Source organism: Leucopleurus acutus (assembly GCF_964270905.1).
Source record: "Leucopleurus acutus genome assembly, chromosome: 6".
In the NCBI taxonomy this organism is placed as follows: domain Eukaryota; kingdom Metazoa; phylum Chordata; class Mammalia; order Artiodactyla; family Delphinidae; genus Leucopleurus; species Leucopleurus acutus.
In genome coordinates, this window is record NC_139149.1 from 58086355 (window position 1) to 58110323 (window position 23969).

Here is a 23969-nt window from a genome sequence, read left to right on the forward strand (position 1 = left end):
GTTAACCGAGAGTGCGCACCACTGCCTCCCCTCATATAAGGAAAGAGACACGGGAAGAGCTAAAAGAAAGTGGTGGGTATGGAACCCTCAGCACTCTCGCTCTCAACAAGTAACCGGATCGGTTGTTCGAGCTCTCCGCAAGCACGGACGCAGGGCCAGGGGCGGCCACCCTGCAGCGAGAGCTCTGGGCGGCCACTAGAGCCCGAGGGTGGGGCTAGTCTCTGAGCACCGGCCAGCTGCCCGCCCCCTGGAGGCCCCGCCTCCCAGACAGGCATGCGAGAAAGCCCCTCCCCCGGGCGCTCCTAGAAGTCGACGACGCGTCCCGCTGCTGTGCCAGTACCTAGAGGCCTCCGCCGCCGCTTCGCGGAGTTCCTGTGGCTACCACCGCGCGGAGTATGGGGCGCTGATGGCCATGGAGGGCTACAGGGGCTTCCTGGGGCTGCTGGTGTCGGCGCTGCTCGTCGGCTTCCTGTCTGTGATCTTCACCCTCATTTGGGTCCTCCACTACCGGGAGGGGCTCGGCTGGGACGGGACCGCGCTCGAGTTTAACTGGCACCCTGTACTCGTGGTCACCGGCTTCGTCTTCATCCAGGGCATCGGTACTGGCACCTCCTGGGAGGAGGCGGGGAGGCAGGGGCCGGGAGTTCCCGACCGAGTTCCAACCGAGTGGGGTTGGGCGAGGGAGGGGGTGAGGGAGCAGCGCGCGGCGGCCCGGGAGCGGAGTCGGCGGGGCGCGGCGCTGGAGGGAGGTGGGCGGGCTCCGAGGCCCGGGGGCCGCGGGCCGGGCCGACTTGGGCGAGCGCTGGGGCGGAGCGCGCGGGGCCGGGGTTCGCGGTGAGACGCGTGGCGGGATCGGCTGGGCACTGACGCGGCGCGGAGGGCTGGCCGGGCGCGCTAGCCCGGCTTGGTTAGTAACTCTTTGCTGCGAGTGGTTGCGACGCGATACCAGACGACACCAAACGCGGGAGCGGAGGAGAGATGCGGGAGCGTGGTGCGGCCCGGCAGCCCACGAGCCCCCGAAAATCGCCCCCTGTGGACCGAGCCTGCGCCATCACAGGCGCGGAGACCTCTTTAGGCGACGCCTTTCGTTGAACTTGCTTCAAGGCTGCGGGTCAGGAGAGGAAGGCAATGGGGGCGGGGGGGGCGGGGCGGGGGGAATGGAGGGGCGAGAATTTGCTGCTTCTTGTCTCATCCTCAGCCCTGAGCGAAGGGGCCCGCCAGCGGGTAGCCGGGGTGAGTGAAGGAAGCATCAGCTCTGGTTTCACTCCTAGAGCGTTAAACGCAGTCGAGCCGAGAAGCTGCCAAGACTCTGAAGGGTGTTTCGCTGCCCTGCCTGGTTATTGGACAGTCTGGAGCCCGACTTGTTTTTGTGGCTGCTGCCCAGAGAAAGTTCCCCTGCGGGGCTTCCTGTTGGGCGCTAGCCCGGAATGCGGGACCAGAGATGCCCGAGGGGGCCTCGCGGCTGCTGGGCTGGGAGAGATGCTTCTGCTTGGAACATCTTTGGGGTTTGCTGCCTCGGCCTGCAGCCTCTGGGATGAGGCTGGCACGGAGGGAGCGCTCAGCGGATGGCAGTTTTTGTTCTTGTTTTTGAGATATAATTGATATATTAGTTTCCATCACCTCACGTAGTTACAATTTTTTCCCCCCTTGGGATGAGAACTTTTAAGATCTAGTCTCTTTAGCAATGTTCAAATCTACAGTATAGTATTATTAACTGCTGCCATCATTCTGTGCATTACATCCCCAGAACTTATAACTGGAAGGTTGTACCTTTTGACCACCTTCACCCATTTCCCCCCTTACCTCCTCTCTCCGTCAGTGTCCGGTTTTGTTGTCTTTGTCTAGTGCTGCTCACAATGTCCTGACAGCTTCCTTTCCTTCAGCTGCTGTTGAGCTGGAGGAACCTCTAGCGAGTGGTGCAAGCGCCATTTGTTTGTAACCACTTTCCAAAAAGTGAAGTCAAGGCCTTGGCAGAGAAAGTATTTAGAACAAGGCAGAAAGTAGCGGACTGGAGTTATGTCGTAGAAAGTAATGGAGAGGAGTGGAAAGGACTTGGGAAGGAGGTGCCCACCAGCCGAAACCTCTAGCCTTGCCTCTGAGCAAGCTGCCTTTTCTCCACCAGTATTTAACTTTCCACAAACAAAGAAGAGAACAAAAAAGCGCCCACCTCCTTTCTAAAGAAAAGATTTTTGTTTCCATTTAAAACGTGGGCAGCAGCCTTGGCCAGTGTGGCTGGCGTGGCTGGCATCCTCCCACTCTGGGAGGTACTGGAAGCTGTTGCCAAGGCCCAGCTGTGGTTCTGAGGCTTCCCTGGTGTGAGATGGCACCCGGGTGTGAGTACCACTGGCTGGCTAAGTTATTCGTTGCGTATTTTGCCGCTAAACTAAAATGAGAAAAACATACTCAAGTTCCAAAGTCGCTGTTGGCAGAAGCACTCTTTCCTTTGTGGTGGAGCCCTTAAGTTTGGCCAGAGCTGTCAACACCTTTTGTTTGCTCACAGCAGTAGGAACAGTCTCTTCATCTCTTCAAACCAACTCCTCAGAGCAGCTTCTAATACTAAGAAACTTTCCGGAGGGGCTAGAATATCTCCTTACCATGGAGGGTAAGGGAAACACAGGTGATAATACTTGTTTCTTGACTTCTAAAGAGGAGACGCGCTAACATTTACTTAGTGCACTAAGTGCACTATTTCACAGATATATAAGGGTAAACTGGGCTTCCCTGGTGGCGCAGTGGTTGAGAGTCCGCCTGCCGATGCAGGGAACACGGGTTCGTGCCCCGGTCCGGGAAGATCCCACATGCCGCGGAGCAGCTGGGCCCGTGAGCCATGGCCGCTGGGCCTGCGCGTCCGGAGCCTGTGCTCCGCAAAGGGAGAGGCCACAGCAGTGAGAGGCCCGCGTACCGCAACAAAAAAAAAAAAAAAAAAAAGTAAACTGAGGCACAGAGCAGGTGCTACTTCTGTGTAGCACTACTACACAGAAGTAGTGTGTTTTCAGGGGCTTTATTTTCAAGGTTCATTTCTCTGCTTTTATGGCAATACGCTTATTTTCTGTAAGATATTCTGTTTGAGAAGCAAAAAGCTTCATGTAAAATACACTTGGAAACTTTTCCTTCATGTTAGAGTCCATTACAGTTTTCCTAAAATAATTTATAATTTGTCTAAACCTCGGACTTTTCTTAATCTGTTTATATTCACTTTGGAGCAAAAATATGTACATGGATATTTTGGAAATTTTCATCTGCTGCTTTTATTTAAGCTTAACTCCTGTATTTGTATTAGTTTTGGAATGTTTGTCCTGTCAACATTACCCATCCTGTTTACTATTTGGATTCCAGATATGAAAAGCACTTTAATCAGATGACACACTTATTTTTAAAATTTATTTTATTGAAGTATAGTTGATTTACAATGTTGTGTTAATTTCTGCTGTACAGCAAAGTGATTCAGGAATACATATGTACATTCTTCTTCATATTCTTTTCCATTATGGTTTATCACAGGATATCGAATATAGTTCACAGTAAGACCTTGTTGTTTATCCATTCTATATGTAATAGTTTGCGTCTGCTAACCCCAAACTCCCAATCCGTCCCTCCCCCACCTCCCCTCCCCCTTGGCAACCACAAGTCTGTTCTCTATGTAAGTGACACATTTAATTGACATGTACGTAAGCTTTCTCATACATATAGGCACATGCATAGCACTCATGAGTTCTTGCAAGTCTTGGCCCACCTGCATGTCCTCACATCCAGCAGTAGGAAGCCTCCAGTAGAAGGACTAGGAGTAAATAGTTGACTTCATAGGCCGGGGGAAACACACATGTTACACAGACTAGCCATGTTATAAAAGCTTTTTTACAGTCTATAATTGCTTCAGGGAGCAAATTTTTAGGCTATGTTATTTCAGATCTCTAATAGTGAACGTGATGTAATTGAGCTCTGTGATACACAAATGTTCAGCGATGAGGAGGGAAGGCCAAAGTACAGTTTTTACTCTAAGCATAAAATGCTTTACAAATGCAAACAGTAAATGATATTTAAAACTATGTGAGAATAAATATGTGTCCTTTGAAACACCTTTAAGAAGTAAGCTCTGAAGAAAGCAAGGGTAACATAGAAGTTACAAAATAAATATCTATGTGTCTTTTGGAAAATATATGTGTTCTAAAATAAAGTGTAAGAGACTACAGGATAGTTAAAACTGAAATAAAATTTTAAACTAGTAGGAAATCCAGCAAACATGAATGAGGAAGTTTCAAAGAGAACTTTTAGAAGACCTTTGTGCTTCTCTGAAAGGACTGTTTCCCATGAAATAAGTATACTGCCAGGAAATCAGAGAAACAAAACTTGAAAAGGCCACAGAAAAGACTGAAACAAATAAAGGCTCTCAAAGTGGCTGTTGATCTTTTAAAAGGTTCAGCAAGGTGGAATGTGTTCTTTAGTAAAAGGTAGAAAATTCAAGTATATAAATTTAGTGAAAAGAAGCCTCAGCAATTATATACACCTTACTTTTCCACGTGTAGAACTCTTTTGACTGTATAAACTGAAGGAAAAGAAATTCAATAGTATAATGATCTCAGGTTGGTTTTGTGAGAGAATATAACTTCATTTAAGTCACATTTAAAAGAATAACAAAAAGAAATTAAGGGTAGTTCTTAAAAGGCAAATGGGATATCCTATTAATGTATCTAAAAGTGACCAAATTCGAAGACCACTTAAATATATTTGGAAAGGCTCTTGGGGTAAAACCTGGCAAAGAATAGAATGGAGAAAGTGCTCCAAATACCTACTCCAAAACCAGCCTTTGGGACACCATAGATAATTAAACCTGTCATTCATAAAGAAACGGGGTTTTTTAAAAGCATAAAGACACAATTCAAGACAACAAGACAACCCCAAGCACATTTCAAGACACAATTCAAGACAACCACAAGCACATTTTTTTTGTTATAAATAATACATGCAGATCTCTTTGTAATACATCTAATAAAAATGTTTTAGACATGATTATTTTGCTCACTATTGCATCCCCAGCATCTAGAATAACACCTGGAACTGGCACAAAGTAGGCCAGTAAATAGTTGCTGAATGAATGAGTGATTATTTCAGTACCATCGCCAATTGTTAGTAACAAAATGCAATTTTACAGCCACTCATTTGTGGTGATAATAGTAGCATCCAAAGAAAAAGTGCCCTCCCTTCCCCTCAGTGATTCTGCTGTTTACAGCCCGTTTGGAAGCACTGCTTTAGTCAGCCTCAGGGGAGAATGGGCATCATGTTATATTGGAAGTGCATCTCTACTCTAAAGGCCTCAAGCTCATTAGAATGTTACTGCCTCATTAGAATTGCCTACCACCTGTGCCTTCTCACGCCATCAATTCTCCCCTTTTCCTTGTGCATCAAGTTTCTCCCCCATTGGATTATTTTCAATGTGTTACAATTTCTGTCATCTTTTTAAAAAGATTAATTAATTAATTTATTTTTGGCTGCGTTGGGTCTTCGTTGCTGCGCACGGGCTTTCTCTAGTTGTGGTGAGCAGGGGCCACTCCTCGTTGCGGTGCATGGGATTTTCATTGCAGTGGCTTCTCTTGTTGCAGAGCATGGGCTCTAGGTGTGTGGGCTTCAGTAGTTGAGGCATGTGGGCTCAGTAGTTGTGGCTCATGGGCCCTAGAGCACAGGCTCAGTAGCTGTAACACACAAGCTTAGTTGTGTATCTCTTGCAAATACTCTATGGACCTGGTTTTCTTATTCCTGAAAAAGATATATAGTGAGTTGAACAGTGGCTCCCAAAAGATATGTTCAAGTCCTAATCTCAATGACCTGTGAATAGGGCCTTAGCATCTTTGCCGATGTAATTAAGGATCTCAAGATGAGATCAGCCTGGATTCAGGATGGGCCCTAAGTCCAATAACTGGTGTCCTTATAAGAGAAAAGAGAAGGAGATTTGAGGCACAGACACACAGAGGGGAGGCCATGTGAAGATGGAGGCAGAGATTGGAGTGATCTGTCTACAAGTCAAGGAATACCAAGTATTGTTGGCAGCTACCAGAAGCGAGGAGAGAGGTATGGAATGGATTCTCGCTCAGGGCCTCCTGAAGGAACCAGTCTTGCCAATACCTTGATTTTAGACTTCTGGTCTCCAGAATTGTGAGAGAATACATTTCTGTTGTTTTAAGTCACTCAGTTTCGGGTACTTTGTTATGGTAGCCCTAGGAAACCAATACAGGATATAACAGTTACCACTGCTCTCTGGGAAGCCCAAAGTATGGTATTTTCATCAGGTTTTTATAGACTTTTTGTTGTTCTTCCCAGTCCGGACACAGTTTACCAATCAGAGGCCAATTTTATTATAAGCAGTGTTGCCCAATAACATTGGTGAGAAACCTCTCTGTTTACTAGCGCATATGACCAAAGGTCAGATCCTCGTGCAGCAGGGTATAGGTAGAGAATCGGAGATTGCCTACTCCTGGCAAAATAGGAACCTCTTAGCTCCAGCAGATTGTGGCTATGTGGGGATGCCCACAGTGACCAGAGTTTCTCATTATCCAGGAGAATCTAGATTTTAAAAAACTGGTTCAGTCTAAAAGTAAACAAGCCACAAAACCAAAATATAACCCCCAAATCATGCTGATCAAACAAAACACATCTGTGGACCAAATCCAGTATATATCTTCCAGTGACTTCTAGAGTTTTCTATCTTGACTTGGTGGGGTTTTAAACTTTTCCTTTAAAGAGTAGAACAATCTTCCCTTTTAAGAAAGATAAACCAGAAATATTTGTTATAACTGTTTTTCTTCCTATAGAAACTTTCTTAAAAGATCAAAACAGGCTTTGAAATGACTGCAGACTTCAGCTGTACTTTTCTTTTAATTAATTAATTAATTATTTTTGGCTGCGTTGGGTCTTCGTTGCTGGGCATGGACTTTCTCTAGTTGCGGTGAGCAGTGGCTACTCTTCGCTACGGTGCTTCTCTTGTTGTGGAGCATGGGCTCTAGGCGCGTGGGCTTCAGTAGTTGTGGCATGCGGGCTCAGTAGTTGTGGCTTGCAGGCTCTAGGGCGCAGGCTCAGTAGTTGTGGCACACAGGCTTCGTTGCTCTGCAGCATGTGGGATCTTCCTGGACCAGGGCTTGAACCTGTGTCCCCTGCATTGGCAGGCGGATTCTTAACCACTGCTCCACCAGGGAAGTCCCAGCTGTACTTTTCTAAGTCTGTTCATTCATTTATTCATTCGATTTCTTCATATATTATCCTATTTATTTAATTAGCATTTATTAAGTGCATTTATTAAGCACTTACTGTATGCCAGACAGTGTAAAATAAATGAGTAAGATGTAGCCCTATCTACAAGTTGTTCTCATTTTATTTGTTAGAGGCAAGTTATGGTTTTCTTTTAGAAAACCTAAGCCCTAAATATTTAGAGCTGTCTAGAACTTGAAGTTCAACTCCTAATTTTAGAGATCAAATGCCTAACCAGGGTTAGACCACCAATGATATCAGAGCCAATACTAGTTCTAATGTCATAATATTGATATGAGGCATAAGAAAATATAGCTGGTGTTTCTGGGTATTTGTAAACGTCTAGCCAATTAATTGAATTTTTCTCTTTTCATACACTATTTAGTACCAAGTAGGTGCCTTTGTGAGGGTTTTAGTCACTTCAAAGAGATGCTTCTAGTGCCAAGTTGCTAAAACAAATCTTCCAAATCATCCAGATCACTTCTTTCATTTGAATTCTCCAAAGGTTTTCAGTTTCATGGTATTCATGCTGTGAGACAGTCTGAGAGCACAGGCATGTTTCAGAGCTCAGATTCTCTTTGGTAGCCACTGCAGGAATCTTTTCAAGAAGTGTATTTAAAGAGGATTCTCTGCTTTTACATTTAAACTTGAGGTCCTTTGGACTGTGTCAGGTGAATTCTTAGGTGCACAGGGAAATAAGTTGTAAATCTTGATAATTGTGCTCAGAACATACTACCAAGGAGGTCAAAGTAATACGTTATTCAGAGTGTTAAGAAAAGTGTAATGGGCACACCATATTTAAGTAGAATTTATAAGTGTCTTAAAATTCCAGTGTACTTCAGTCTCAATAACTTACTCTTATTTTATTTTGGGGTTCACTTAAAGCTTACCTAAAGCTATTAGGTGGGGCCGAGTGCAGAATACTTTTTACTTATTTGAAAGGACCACTTTTTAAAATATAAATTTATTTTTATTTATTTTTGGCTGCGTTGGGTCTTCGTAGCTGCGCGCAGGCTTTCTCTAGTTGCTGCAAGTGGGGGCTGCGCTTCGTTGCAGCGCGCGAGCTTCTATTGTGGTGGCTTCTCTTGTTGGGTAACACAGGCTCTAGGTGCGTGGGCTTCAGTTGTTGTGGTGCATGGGCTCAGTAGTTGTGGCATGCAGGCTCAGTAGTTGTGGCTCACAGGCTCTGGAGTGCAGGCTCAGTAATTGTGGCACACGTGCTTAGTTGCTCTGTGACATGTGGGATCTTCCCGGATCAGGGCTCGAACCCGTGTCCCCTGCATTGGCAGGAGGGATCTTAACCACTGCGCCACCAGGGAAGCCCAACTGTTTGGTTTTATATGAACTAACACTTGGGTCAGCAGTTGAGGTTTTGATTTGTGCGTTTTTATTTGTTTGTTTGTTTGTTTTGGTACGTGGGCCTCTCACTGTTGTGGCGTCTCCCGTTGCGGAGCACAGGCTCCGGACACGCAGGCTCAGCGGCCATGGCTCATGGGCCCAGCCGCTCCGCGGCATGTAGGGATCTTCCCGGACCGAGGCACGAACCTGTGTCCCCTGCATTGGCAGGCGGACTCTCAACCACTGCGCCACCAGGGAAGCCCGATTTATGCGTTTTAAAAGAGGATCTGCTCATTTTCTGGGAAATATTAAATTACTGTACTTTATCAAGATTTGTATATTCAACACATACTTACTGAATTCCTACTATGTGCTAGGCTCTGTGCTAAATGCTGGGATCTGACAGTGAACAAGACTGACGTACTCCTACCTTTGTAAATCACAAGATTTAAACACAGAAGAACTGGAGTCAAATTGTTTTCTATGTTTGGGGACATTTCTCTCCCTCCAAGTGCCCTTCTCCCCACATTCACTTTGACAAATTCTAAATTTGCATTGCCTGCTATGAGACAAATTTGTATATGTGGATAGTTTTGTAATGGTATATGGATAGAAAGCTGGTGTCAAACCAGAGATTACATCTTGGAGAATATATATTTCACATATTCCTGAGTTGATTATGCTGCTAGGAACTGAGAAAATTTCTAAATAATTCAATTCAATTCAAGTTACTTCATTTTTCCCTTCATTGTTGAAAGAATAATTGTACACAGGTATTGATTTCTTTTCCCTTTCCTTCCTTCCTTCCTTCCTTCCTTCCTTCCTTCCTTCCTTCCTTCCTCCCTCCCTCCCTCCCTTCCTTCCTAAGTTTATCACAATAGCATGTTCCAGCACCAATAATTTTTCTTTTAGAAAGATTTAAAATGTATTTTTCACATTATATGTGTTCACGTTTCCCTTCATTTTCTGGGCGAAAATGGTTTTGCCAACTAGGGCCTCTAACAGAAAAACCCTTGTTTCAGTCACAAGTAGCTGTTTGATAGCATTTTCCCTCTTCATGGGCTTATGAGACCTTTTTCTTCCTTCTCACTGAACCTCAGGAATGGTGTCTAGGTCAGTGCCAAGCCAAAGAAGCAAGAAATGTTTAAATTCCACTCTCCAAGGCAGTTTATACTACTGTTGAGAAGAGCTACTTGTTTAAGAAATGTGGTTGATTTGCTAAGGTTGCCCTTTCTCCTGAAGTCCACCGTATTTTGGTTACTTATGCATTTTAAAAAGCATGTAAACACCTTATGCAAATGCAGCATTTTGCAGTTATCCTCCATCTATCTAGAGAGCATTTTGAAACATAGTCAGCTACCCCACAGAACTTCTCTGTTGCCAGGATAGGTGCTGAAAACTCCATGCCTCACTTCTATGAGAGCCGCTGAGATTTCCACAAGCTGCCTACTTAGCAGTTGAGACTAATTGGCTATTGGGTTTGCAAGCTTACAGAAATATTGTTCTAACATTAAAACTATTATGAACTCTTTCAACCATACAGAAAATAATATAACAGATCTCCATGTACTCATCGCCCAGATTTAACAGATGTTAAAATTTTTGCCATCATAAAAGTTTATAAACTTAAATAGAACTTAAAACAGGTAGGAATAATAGATAATGCAGGCTGATGGAGGGGAGAGGTTGGAGGCAGGCACCCTAACCTGAGCAAGAAACTAAAAGAGGAAATAGAAAAATTCTACACTAGACCCAGGGACTAAAAGAGAAACGTTAACTGTCTGGGCCCGTTTGGATCAGAGGCAAGTACCTCTCCTGCTTCGAAAGTTCCTAGGGACTTTCTCTTATAGTAATAGGACAGTGTGTTTTGTTGATAACCTGCAAACTGTCAATAAAAGATTAAATTGTGTTCCATTCATGCTAGTGCTAGAGAAGGAAAGCTAGTGTGCAACCAATTTGAAGAACATTTGAGTAAATGTGAAAAGTTTAAAAGTCAAGTTTTGACACTCAAAGAGGGTAGACTTCAGTTTTTTGGAAAATTTGACACATTTCTCTGTGGTGCCCGTAGTATTGAGAAGAGTGAAAATTCTTCATTGGGAGCATAGTTGTCTATGAATTTTGGGCAACCTTTTTAAGGTACTTTTAATTGAAGAACCACATACATGCAGAAAAGTACCTAAATCATAAGTGACATGTTTTCATCACATGAACACACTCATATACCCATCATGAAACAACATTCCAGGCACCCCAGAATCCCCTTGGTTACCCCTGTAACTCTCCTCAGTCATGATAACTATTCTTGATTTCTAACATCCGAGGTTAGTTTTGACTTTGGAAGTTTTTGATATAATATGACCCAGATTGGGGAGGAAAAGCTGTTGTGAGTTATTGCTTATAATTTGCTATTTGAGCAAACATCCTGAGTATTTCCTTTTCGCATGTGGATGTTCAAGTTCCCTCATCTAAGATTCCTTCCCCTGGGGTGGTGCCTGGAGGATATAATGATGGTGACCACAATGATGATAACAACAGTGATATTAATTTAAAAACACTAAATGATATTGAGCAAACTACTTCACATCTCTGTGCCTCTGCTTCCTGCTCTGCATAATGGTAATAATAAACATACCTTCCTCACACAGTTGAGTCGAGGATTATAATGTAAACCTGTAAAGCACTTAGCATGGTACCTACTACCTTGCAAGGCCTCAGGTGTTTGTGTGTGTGTATGTGTGTAATAAATGAGACTAAACCAGGAGAAAGGGAAATGCGTTACTAGGTTTTTGGGGTTTTTTAATAAATTTATTTATTTTATTTATTTTTGGCTGTGTTGGGTCTTCGTTGCTGCACGTGGGCTTTCTCTAGTTGTGGCAAGCAGGGGCTACTCTTTGTGGCGGTATGCGGGCTTCTCATTGCGGTGGCTTCTCGTTGCGGAGCATGGGCTTTAGGCGTGCGGGCTTCAGTAGTTGTGGCTCGCAGGCTTAGTAGTTGTGGCTTGCGGGCTCTAGAGTGCAGGCTCAGTAGTTGTGGCGCACGGGCTTAGTTGTTCTGCGGCATGTGGGATCTTCCTGGACCAGGGCTCAAACGCGTGTCCCCGGCATTGGTAGGCAGATTCTTAACCACCGCACCACTAGGGAAGCCCCAGGTTATTAGGTTTTAATATTTTGTAGATTTTTATTTTACTGCTGCCTGATCACAGATTGATTGCAAAAAACTCGATTGTGTAGATAAAAGGTTACTAAGTCTGTGGGTAAAGAGGCATTTGCTTTCCTTAAAAACGAAAGAATCATATAATTACGACAGTGAAATTTATTTTACTTCAACTTTTTGTTCAAGTTAGTAAATATTGGAAATAATCTATATGTCAATTGTATGTCAACATACAATTGATTATTATCTAGAAAATCCAATATGTATGAGAATATTGTACAGTCCTTAAATTCATGTTTTCAAGGATAATTTAATGATATGTGAAATGTTCATGATATAATTTTAGGTATAAAAATAATTTTAAATGCAAAAAACAAACCAAAACCAAAAAACCCATTAGATCATATAGGATGTGCCGCTGAGTCATCAGAGGAGGAAAAGCATGAGGAGGGGAAACCACAGTGTTAGAGTTGACATCAATTTGATTTCTGGACTTTGATCAGTCTGCAGAAAGTGCTTTACATTTATTTATTTAAATAATACTAGGGCTTCCCTGGTGGCGCAGTGGTTGAGAGTCCGCCTGCCGATGCAGGGGACGCAGGTTCGTGCCCCGGTCCGGGAGGGTCCCACGTGCCGCGGAGCGGCTGGGCCCATGAGCCATGGCTGCTGGGCCTGCGCATCCCGAGCCAGTGCTCCGCAACGGGAGAGGCCGCAGCAGTGAGAGGCCCGCATACCGCAAAAACAAAAAACAAAAAACTTAAGGGTCATACACACACAAATAAAACTACTGAAATTCGAAAAAGGTTAACGGATTATATTGACGTCAATTTCCTGGATGTAATACTATACTGTAGTTATGTAAGATGTTACCACTGGGGGAAACTGTAAAGAGTATATGGGATCTCTCTGTATTATTTGTTACAACTGTATGTAAATCTACAGTATCTCAAAATAAGTTACAAAAAAATACTAACGGAGCTGCATACATATTTTGAGCCCAGGGCCGTCCTAGGCTCTGGGGATACAAGTAGAAACAGCAAGACACATTTTTGCCTTCAAAGAGGATGAAGTAGGGATGAGAAGGGGCCTTGAACTAGCTTTTATTTTTAATTAATTAATTATTTTGGCCATGCGGCAGGGCTTACAGGATCTCAGTTCCCGGACCAGTGATTGAACCCAGGCCATGGCAGTGGACCTGCTGAGTCCTAACCACTGGCCCGCCAGGGAATTCCCTGAACTAGCTTTTAAAAGTGTACCTTTTGGGATTTCCCTGGTGGTCCAGTGGTTGGGACTCAGGCACTTTCACTGTCAGGACCCAGGGTTCGATCCATGGTCAAGGAACTAGGATCCCGCAAGCTGTGCGGCATGGCCAAAAAAACAAAGTGTACCTTTTAAGGTGTTGTGTTAAATGGTTTGAAAAAATTTGTTGAATATATAAATGATTGTCTACAAAGTTTCCATATCCTTAAGGAAATATAATCAATCATTTATAAGATAGACATATATGCACTAAAATTAGTAAGTGGTAGTCCTTCAGAATTTGTATTACATAAAAGGAATACTGTCCTAATGGTGAGGCCTGTCAAGTGTTGGAATGGAACCAAATAATAGGAAGATTGACATCTTGTGCTGAAAGCTCTAAAGAGGCTGAATTCACATCTATCTTTGTAGGTTTTTTGTGTTTCTGCCTGAAAATGGACAAGATAATCTTACATTTTTATGATCCAATTAAGTTTCATATATTCAAATTATAAATGTCTTTGAAGGGAAAAGGCAGCAGCAGTGTCTGCTGCTTCTTTTCTGGAATTAAGAAATATACATGATTCACTGCTGATATAATAGAATCCATTTTCCAAGGAAGTATTCTTTAAACATTTTCAATCCGCCATATATTTCCAGATATCTAAATTTTTCCTGACATGGACTGAAGGAGTGGAATGAGGGTGGGTTGGGGCAGGATATTGTCTTCAGAACAAAAATTAATTGCATGCTGGGTGAGGTGGGTATATAACCTATTGCTTAAGCCAGGACACTAAAAAAAAAGCTTTTTAAGTATCTTTTTGTTAAAGTTTAATCTACATGCAGAAAAGTATACATATAAATATATAGCTTAATGAATCTTCCCTCGGTGATTACTTATGTAACCAACACCTAGTTTGAAAATCAGATTATTAGCAGGAGCCCAGAAATCCCTTGTGCATTCCTTTCCAGTTGCTATACCCCTTCCTCACAAGGGCAACCAATATCTTGACTTTTCTTATTGCAGAGATGAGTGTTGCCTGTTGTTATACTTCATATCAATTGAATCATACAGTATATACCTGTTTATGTCTGGTTTCTTGGCATTGACATTATAGGTTGGTCCATATCATTGGGTGAAGTTCTAGTTTTAGTTCATTCATCCTCTTTGCTGTATATTATTCCATGGTGTGAATATATCACAGTTTATTTATTCAATCTCTTAATGATGGACATTGGGAAGTTCCCAGGTTTTGGCTACAATGAATAGTGCTGTAATAATATTCTCATACTTGTCTTTTGGTGAACTTATGTACAAACTTCTTTGGGGCATATACTCAGGAGTAGAATTACTAGATCATAAGGTATGCATATATTTTGCTTAAGTAGCTGCTGCTAGTTTTCCAAAGTGTTTGTTCTCATTTAAACTCTTATCAGCAGAACATGAGCGTTCTGATTGTTTCACAACCTCTCCAATACTCAGTATTTTCCATTTAGCCATTCAGATATGTGGTAGAGGTATTCTCATTTCTCTGTTGACCAATGAAGTTGATATCTTTATTATGTTTATTAGTCACTTGGATATACTCTTTTGTGAAATACTTAGATATACTCTTGGATATACTTTGTCTATTTAAATCTTTGCACATATTTTTCTATTGTTTAGTCTGTCTTTTTCTTGTCAAATTAAGACACTTATATGAAGAAACCAGATCATAAGATTAAGAATTTCATTTTGGACATGTTGAGTTTAAAATATTTGAGAGGCATCTATGTGGAGATGTGAAGAAGCCATTGGATTATGTGGGTGTGGAGTTCAGAAGACAGTTCTGGGCTGGAGATGAGAATTTTGGAGTCCCTACCATGTAGGTAGCATTTTAATGAAAGAGTGAATGAGATCACGCAGAGAGGGAGCAGAGAGAGGAAAAAAATCCTAGGACTGAGCCTGAGAGGCAGCAAGCTTCGTTCATAAGTTGGGAGTAAAGAAGATGCCAGCAAAGAGCCCAAGAAGGAACCACTGAGAGGCAGGGAAGAGGGAGGAAGCAGAAGCCACGAGAAAAGGGTTTCACAAAAGGGAGTGTTCACTGTGTCGAACTGTTCATCTTGTGTTGATTAAAAAAACAGCACCACTACATTCTGTCCACTTTTGTCTCTTTTTAGCCATCATCGTATACAGACTGCCATGGACCTGGAAATGCAGCAAGCTCCTGATGAAATCCATCCATGCAGGGTTAAACGCTGTTGCTGCCATTCTTGCAATTATTTCTCTGGTGGCTGTTTTTGATTTCCACAATGCCAGGAACATCCCCAATATGTATAGTCTGCACAGCTGGGTTGGACTGACAGCTGTCATTCTCTACATCTTACAGGTCAGTATCTCAGTGTTTCTTTTTAATTTTTTTTAAAAGTAATTAATTAATTATTAATTAATTTTTGGCTGTGTTGGGTCTTTGTTTCTGTGCGAGGGCTTTCTCTAGTTGCGGCAAGGGGGGGCCCCTCTTCATCGCGGTGTGCGGGCTTCTCACTATCGCGGCCTCTTTTGTTGCGGAGCACAGGCTCCAGACGCGCAGGCTCAGTCATTGTGGCTCACGGGCCTAGTTGCTCCGCGGCATGTGGGATCTTCCCAGACCAGGGCTCGAACCCATGTCCCCTGCATTGGCAGGCAGACTCTCAACCACTGCGCCACCAGGGAAGCCCTCTCAGTGTATTTCTAAACAAGATATAAAAAGTAAAACAATTCAGATACTTTCGATGTTTTCCATTCATTCATAGTTTCTTGGAAATCATCTCATTCCCACTAGTCACTGTTCCATTTGTTTCCATTATAAGTATTTCCCCCTGAGGGGGCACCAGAACTGCAGAATTCAGTTATGAACTTGAATGTAAGGGTTTAAATATGGACATATGTATGTAGAGAAATTGCCATCTCATAATATCTAGGCTGCCATTGTTTGGACTTTAAATTCCATGTGCTGGATCAACTAGCATAGGCAAGAGCTATAGATTTCTTTCTCACGTTCTCTGTCACTTCTACTTTCTAGGTTTAACTTTAAGAATAAAGAGGTGAATTTTTACGTCTTTGTTAGATTTTGAAGGCTCAGTGATTATTTTATTTTCATTTCATTTATTAAATGTCTTCATTTACTAAAAACACATACTCTTTTTTAAGTATTTATTTATTTGGCTGTACCAGGTCTTTGTTGCCGCATGCGGTCTCTTAGTCGTGGCATGGGGGATCTAGTTCCCTGACCAGGGATCGAACCCAGGCCCCCTGCATTGGGAGCACGAGTCTTAACCACTGGACCACCAGGGAAGTCCCCAAAAAACACATACACTTAAGAGCACTATATTTAAATGTAAGTTAATGGAGTGAGATAGGAATTTGGCTGTTCTAGATCACAAAAGTAAAGGTTAATTTTTAATGTTTTTGGTGTTAACCATTTTGTTGAAAAATCTTTGTCAATTTTTTTGACAAACTATGTCAATTCACTTCCCTTGCTTAGTACATATATCCAACTCCTGATTGGGACATCACTGTGAACTTACTTTTCTGTGGATATAGGAGAAGAAACTGGAGTGAGTTCATAAAACCTCAAGGCATATTTTAGAATATATGAATGTATGACCTCTTTAAAAAAGGATCTCTTAGCAGACATGTATTTGTCATTTTTCTGCTTCTTAAAGTAAGGTTTTTAAAGCCTTAAGCCTTTTTGAATTTTAAGTAAGTAAAAGTTGGTATCTATATGGACACTATTAATAATTTAAGTTTGCATTAGCATGCCTGGAGGTAGGGATTGGCGGATTGAAAGGTGCCAGACAGAAGGGGAGCATAGGGAGAACCCTGTATCAAACATGATCTTACTGATCAAGAAGGAACAAGGAGGATATCTCAAACTGGGTGGCTGAGCCCAGCCCAGATCTCCTGCCCGCAAAGTTGATTTTCCCTCAGTGTTCTCATGTGGGAGACAGCGTCCTCATCTGGGAGACAGCGTCCTCCTCTGCTGCCAGCTGGTGGGCCCTCTCCCTTCAGAGAGTAGGATGGCAAGAGCAGGGGCCATTGAGATGCTGCCAGTTGCTTTGGGGACCCCCTTGGTCTACTAACATCTCTTCAGGACTTTCCTAGCTTTCTGTTCTGCTTTCAGCGGTTTGTTCCCCTCCCTTTGCCTCACCTCCTTTATGCCACACCAGAATGCAGGATATTAGAGCCAGAGCGCAGTGTGAGGCATTCTGCTTACCTGACGTAGTCCTTCAAGTGAGATAGTCTTTACAGATGCTGAGGACGCACAGGTTACACAGCAGGAGGCAGAGCTGGGACTCAAGCGCTGGTCTTTCCAATCCTGAGCTCTCCCCACATGGTCCTGCTGTTCCACAACATGCCCACCATCACTCAGCCCGTGTTTGATCATCCTCAGTGGACGGCCGTATTTCTGAGGAACAGAATGGAGACTACCCAAAACTTGATGTAGCTTGCCTGTGAGAGGGTTTATGGTTCTGAGTACAGTAGTTAAAATGGATTAGATAAAATGCCTTTAGTGCGTTAGTTATATGCCAAGGCATTCTCTGAACATCTGGAAAGATATGCATCAGAATGTTAACAGAAATGATCTCTAGGTGGCTGGATTCCAGTTGATTATTTTTCTATTCACTTTTTGTATCTTCTAAATACACATGCATTTCTGTATAACAATAAAAGCTTTTAAAGCTAAAAAAAAAAGTTTCCTATACTAGATATACCTTTTAATCTGGAATTTCTAAAAACCAATTTATACTGTGCTCTATATCTTAATATATAAGATTAAGAAATATCTAGGAATTAGCAAAAAAGAGAATATTTATTGGAAAATATATGGGTCTTAGATAAAATGGTTCTCAGAGGAATATAGGCTTAAATGCCTTTATTTATTGAAAGAAAAACTTAAAATATGTAAATGGAGTATTGACTTAAGAAACTGAAGTTCAATTATATCTCGATAAAACCAGGAGAAAAAAAAAGAAACTAAAAGAGAACAGCAAAATATACAAGGAAAAGTAAACACCAAAAAAAAAAAAAATCCGTGAACAGTTGTATTAGTTTTCTATTGTTGCCATAACAATTTACCACAAACGTAGTGGTTTAAAACAACCCAAATATATTACCTCACAGTTTCTCTACATCAGAAGTCCAGATTGGCTTGGCTGGTTTCTCTGCTCAGGGTCTCACAAGGTCAAAATCAAGGTGTTAGCTGGCCTGGGCTCTTATGGAAAGACTCTGGGGTAGAATCACCTCCCAAGCTAATTTAGGTTGTTGGCAAAATCTAGTTCCTTGCGGTTGTAAGACTGAGGTCCCCATACTCTCACTGACTGTGGGCTGAGGGTTGTCCTTAGTTCCTCTCTCTGTTCCTTGCACATGGCCCCCTCTGTCTCACTGGCTTGGAATCTCTCTGACTTCTCCTTCTTTCTCCTCTTCATCTCTTCTTCCTCCAGCCAAAGTTCTGTGTTTTTGAAAGGGTTCATGTAATTAGATTGGGCTGCCCAGATAATCCAGGGTTTTCTCCCAATCAGAAAATCTATAACCTTAATTACATCAGCGATGCATCTTTTGCCATGTAACATAACGTATTCATAGCTTGCAGGGATTAAGTTGTGGACATCTTTGGGAGGCGGCATGATTTAGCCTATCACAACCGTAAATTAAAAATAGAAGAAATTACAAATAAAATGAAAAGCTGGTTCTTTAAAACAAGTAGAATAAAATAGATAAACCACTGCAAATCTGATTGAAAAAAGCACAATATACAACATTAAGAATAAGAAAGAAATATAGTCATAGATATAAATAATATTTTAAAATTAGGACAGTTTATTAAATTTATTAAATTATTAATATATGGTAATATTCTTAAAAATCTTAAAGAAAGAAAAAAGGATTGTTTTCTTGCCAAATATAAACTACCAAATTTGACCCAGGAGGAACTAGAAAACCTAAACAGACCAATAACATTATAAGCAACTGGTAAGATCATTTGAAATCTATCACTAAAAAAGACATCAGGTCCAGATTGTTTTATACCTTTGACCTACAAGGAACAGATACTTTAAACTGATCCAGTACACTGGGAGAAAACAAACTCCTCTTAGATGTTGCCCCATTGTGCACTCCATACTTCACATCTAAGGTGGCAGCTCTGATGATAAACACCTTTACCAATATCAAACAGCAAACATCAGCTTAAACTGTGAAATACTGAAGACACTTCCATTAAATAAATAAGACGTTGATGCTTGGTACCTTTGTCATTCAACTTTGTTTTAGAGGTTTTAGCTAATGCATAAGATAATGAAAAAAATCTGTAAAAATAATAGAAAATTTGTGACTTTTTTCCTGTTTGCAGATCATATAATACATGTTTAGAAACACAAGAGATAGCTAAAATAATGAGAGAATTTGGAAAGGTATCTGGATATAAGATAGCCATGCAGAATCCAATAACTTTTGCCCATACTAGAAATAACCATTTAGAATAAGAAGTAGAATCCTGTAAATCTTATAGTAGAATACTATAAAAACTTATTGAAAAACAGAAAACATGGTATGAATAGAAGGATACCATGTTACTGAAAGAGAAAAATTAATATAGAAATATCCTTCCCTCTTCAACTAATATTTATAGTTAATATAATTCTAATTTTAAACCCAATGGGAGTTTTAAACTTTATGCAGAAGAACAAGTATCCAAGGATAACCAAGAAAATTTTGAAGAAGAGAAGGGAGACCTGCTTTATTCAAAACAAGGTACTCACACAGGAATAAACAAAATATATCCATGGCAAGAACAAAGAGGACAGAAACAGCCCAAGTGTGTATAAGAACTTTTTCTATGACACTATGGTATTTCAATTTACCAGGGAAAGAATGCTTATTTAATCAATGTTACCTTCATAATTGGCTATCCATTTGGAAAAAACCAAACAAACAAAAAGACTCTGTACGTCACACAAAAGAAAAAAAAATTCCAGATACAGTAGATTAAAGGTATGAGTATAAAAAATCCAAAATCAGTGAAAAGAGAAAAAGAAAATTAAGAAGCATATAATCTGTATAATATTGAGGTAGGGGAGGCCATAAGGTTGACAAGAAATCTAAAAACCATAAAGGAAAAGAAAGACATTTATGACTACATAAAATTTTGTTTTAATTATAGTCATTTCTCAATATCTTTGGGGGATTGTTTCCAGGACCCCCTCGGACACCAGAATCCAAGGATGCTCAAGTTTCTTGTATAAAATGGTGTAGTATTTGCATGTAACCTGCACACATCCTCCCATATACTTTAAATCATCTCTAGGTTACTTACAATACCTAATACAATGTAAATGCTCTGTAAATATAATGTAAATCCTATATAAATAGTTGCTGGTCTGCGGCCAATTCAAATTTTGCTTTTTGGAACTTTCCGGAATTTGTTTTTTTGGAATATTTTTGATCTGTGGTTGGTGGAATTTATGTATGCTGAGCCCGTGGCTATGGAGGGCTGACTGTATATGTGACAAAAGATATTCAAGTCAGCAGGAACTGCACAAGGAGATATGAGGAATAATCATGTCATGTGTTAAGGGTTAATGTGTTTAATATACAAAACAACTCCTAAAAATTAATAATAAAAAGTCAACCTAATAGAGCAATGAACAAAAGAGTCGAACAGGCAGTTCAAAGAAGAATTAAATCACCAATGAGCATATGATAAAATGTCCAACCTCACTAAGAAGTTAGGGAAATGTAAGTTAAAACAACAATAAAGTAACATTTTCTCCCATGAGACTGACAGAACAACAATAGTGATATCCATTGCTATCATAGATGTGAGGTAAGGATGAACTTCTGCCCTGCTGGTGGGAAAGTGAATTGCCACCGAATTAGGGAAGCAGTTTGTTAATATCTATTATTTTTTTAAAAAATATACTTACTCTTACACAACATTGTAAATCAACCATACTCCAGTAAAAATTTAAAGTATATATATATATATATATACACACTTACTCTTTAACATAGTGATCCCACATTTGGGGAGAGTGGAAATAAAATACTGTCACAAAAGGAACTCTAAGAAGGATTTTTAGTGCGGCAATGTTTGCAGGAAACAGGAAGCAACCTAAATGTCCATCAACAAGGGAATGGCTAAATAATTTGTGGTAAATCCATGTTGAATATTATACAGCTGTTACAAAGAACATAACTATGTCTACTGATCAAGAGTGAAATCAGGGACTTTCCTGGTGGCGCAGTTGTTAAGAATCTGCCTGCCAATGCAGGGGACACGGGTTCCATCCCTAGTCCAGGAAGATCGCACATGCTGGGGAGCAACTAAGCCTGTGCACCACAACTACTGAGCCTGCGCTCTAGAGCCTACACTACTGAGCCCACGTGCCACAATTACTGAGGCCCACAACGCCTAGAGCCTGTGCTCCGCAACAAGAGAAGCCACCGCAATGAGAAGCTCACTCACCACAACGAAGAGTAGCCCCTGCTTACCACAACTAGAGAAAGACCGTGTGCAGCAACAAAGACCCAACACAGCCAAAAATAAATAGATAAATAAATATTTTTTTAAAAAGGAGGAAAGAAAGGGGGCTAGCAACAAAGCAATACAACCAATACAAGCTGAAAAGTCTTCACCCTTCCTCGTGTTTGTCTATGAATTGCAAAGCATTTTAAGTTGTAGGTATTTTTTCTACTTGTGAGATCTAGCCTCTGGGAGATTTCTAAAAAAATAACAAACCATTGTGTGTATGTAGAAGTTATGAATCATAATAAAGTTAACTCATGATTCCACCATCCAACTTAATTTAGAAAACATAGAACACCTCCTCACCCCCAGCTTGATCTCACATCTTTCTACCTATCCCAACCCCTGGAGGTAACCATTCTCCAGAAGTTTTTTTCTCATTCCTGTTTTCCTTTATAATTTTACCACATACTGTAAATTCCCAAACAATTTGTTTAGTTTTTATTTTTTACTTTTTAAAAAGCAGTATCAAATGTATTCAATTACAACTTTTTTTTTCTTTCTACTGATTCAACTATATTGATTCCTCTAGGTGTAGTTTATTCATTTTTACTTGTTTCTTTTCCTCAAAGAATTTTTTTTTAAAATTAATTTATTTTTGGCTGCTCTGGTTCTTCGTTGCTGTACGCGGCGAGTAGGGGTTACTCTTTGTCGCGGTGCACAGGCTTCTCATTGCGGTGGCTTCTCTTGTTGTGGCGCACGGGCTCTAGGCGCGCAGGCTTCAGTAGTTGCGGCACCTGGGATCAGTAGTGGTGGCACACGGGCTTAGTTGCTCTGTGGCATGTGGGATCTTCCTGGACCAGGGCTTGAACCCATGTCCCCTGCATTGGCAGGCAGATTCTTAACCACTGTGCCACCAGGGAAGCCCTTCATTTTTACTTTTGTATTCCACTGTATAAATAAGCCATACATTTACTTATCTATTCTCCTGGTATTAGACATTTGGGCAATTTTCAATTGTTTTCTGTTACAAACAATGCTGCACTGAACATTCATATACACATCTCTTGGTCCTCATATGCAAAGGTTTCTCTGGCGGTATACTTAGGACTGCAGTTATATACTCAGTCTAAAAGAGTAACATCAACTTGTTTGCCAAAGTGGATGACCCAAGTGTGTTCCTGCCAGCAGCAAGTAAGAGTTCCCATATGGCACATCCTTGCCAGTATGCATCCTCTGCAAACTTAAAATATTGCCGAACTAGTGGGTATAAAAGGGTGTCTTCTTGTGGTTTTATTGTTTATTTCACTGATTGCTTATGGTTCACCTCTAAAAAAATACCTGTTCATGTCTTTTGTCCATTTCAAAAATGAGTTTGTTTTCCTTTTTCTTAAAGATTTATAGGTGTTCTGTGTCAAATTCCTTTTCATTTATATGTATTGCATATATCTTCAAGCTTTTGAAACTTGTATTTTCTCTTTTGTTAGTACTTTTTGACAAATAGGAATTCTCAATTATTTTCTTTTTCTTTTTTTTTTTTTTGCACGGGCCTCTCACTGTTGTGGCCTCTCCCGTTGCGGAGCACAGGCTCCGGACGCACAGGCTCAGCGGCCATGGTTCACAGGCCCAGCCGCTCCGCGGCATGCGGGATCCACCCGGACCGGGGCACAAACCCGTGTCCCCTGCATCGGCAGGTGGACTCTCAACCACTGCGCCACCAGGAAAGCCCAGGAATTCTCAATTTTAATGAAATGAATTAATCATCTTTTCCTTTAAGGTTATTATTTTTTGTTTTGATGCCTTGTGTATGAAATCCTTCCCTACCCTGAGGTCAAAACAAACGAGATTCACAGGTTCTACTCCAGACCTCCTGGATCAGAAAGTCTGGGTTGGTTGGGGGCGGGGGCGAGCCCAGTAGTATGTGCTTTCATAGGCCCTACAGGTGATTCAGAGGCGCACTGATATTTGAGAGCAATTGGTCTAAGAGAAAAGCCTACAAATAGCCAAGAGGTTACATTACAGTAATATTATTGGAAACTTTAATTTCTCTTATGTTTTCTAAGAATGTTAAAGTTTTGTCTTTAAGTATTTAATTCATTTACAAGTAACTTAGTTCATGAAGTGATATTGTTATCTAGCTTCATTTTTTTCCATAATGATAAACTCTTTCCCTGGCATCATTTATTGAATTGTCCCTGTCTTTGCCACTTATCTGCACTGCCAGTTTTGTTGTATGTCTTTTCCTCTGCGTCTTAGCCAGTGGAATTGAAGAGTATAGAAGTATTGAAGTATATAGAAGTATTTACGAGGTATAGAATAGAGGTAGAGATAAAAATCTTTGAATTGTTCTTATTTTAAAGAGAATACTTCCAATATTTCACTATTCAGTGCAGATGTTTCACATTTCCTCTAATTCCAGTTTGTGAAACCATTTTGTTTTTCTTTCGAAATCATGAATGGATGTAGAATTTTTTGTGTATGTTGAGATGAATATGGTTTTTCCTCTTTAATTTGTTA

General features: G+C 41.1%; 1 protein-coding gene across 2 annotated transcripts in view; it reads left to right on the forward strand.

The window, feature by feature from the left end:
- Positions 1-319: 319 nt before the first annotated feature.
- CYBRD1 (cytochrome b reductase 1) overlaps positions 320-23969 on the forward strand; it is a 35023-nt gene continuing 11373 nt past the window's right edge. The window contains exons 1-2 of one of the 2 annotated variants that reach the window (XM_082841516.1): positions 320-599; positions 15127-15335. In XM_082841516.1, coding sequence (XP_082697642.1) covers positions 407-599; positions 15127-15335 — 402 coding nt within the window. In that variant the 5' untranslated portion in view covers positions 320-406. The remainder of the gene's footprint in view (positions 600-15126; positions 15336-23969) is intronic. The other variant, XM_082841517.1, reaches the window with a different exon arrangement.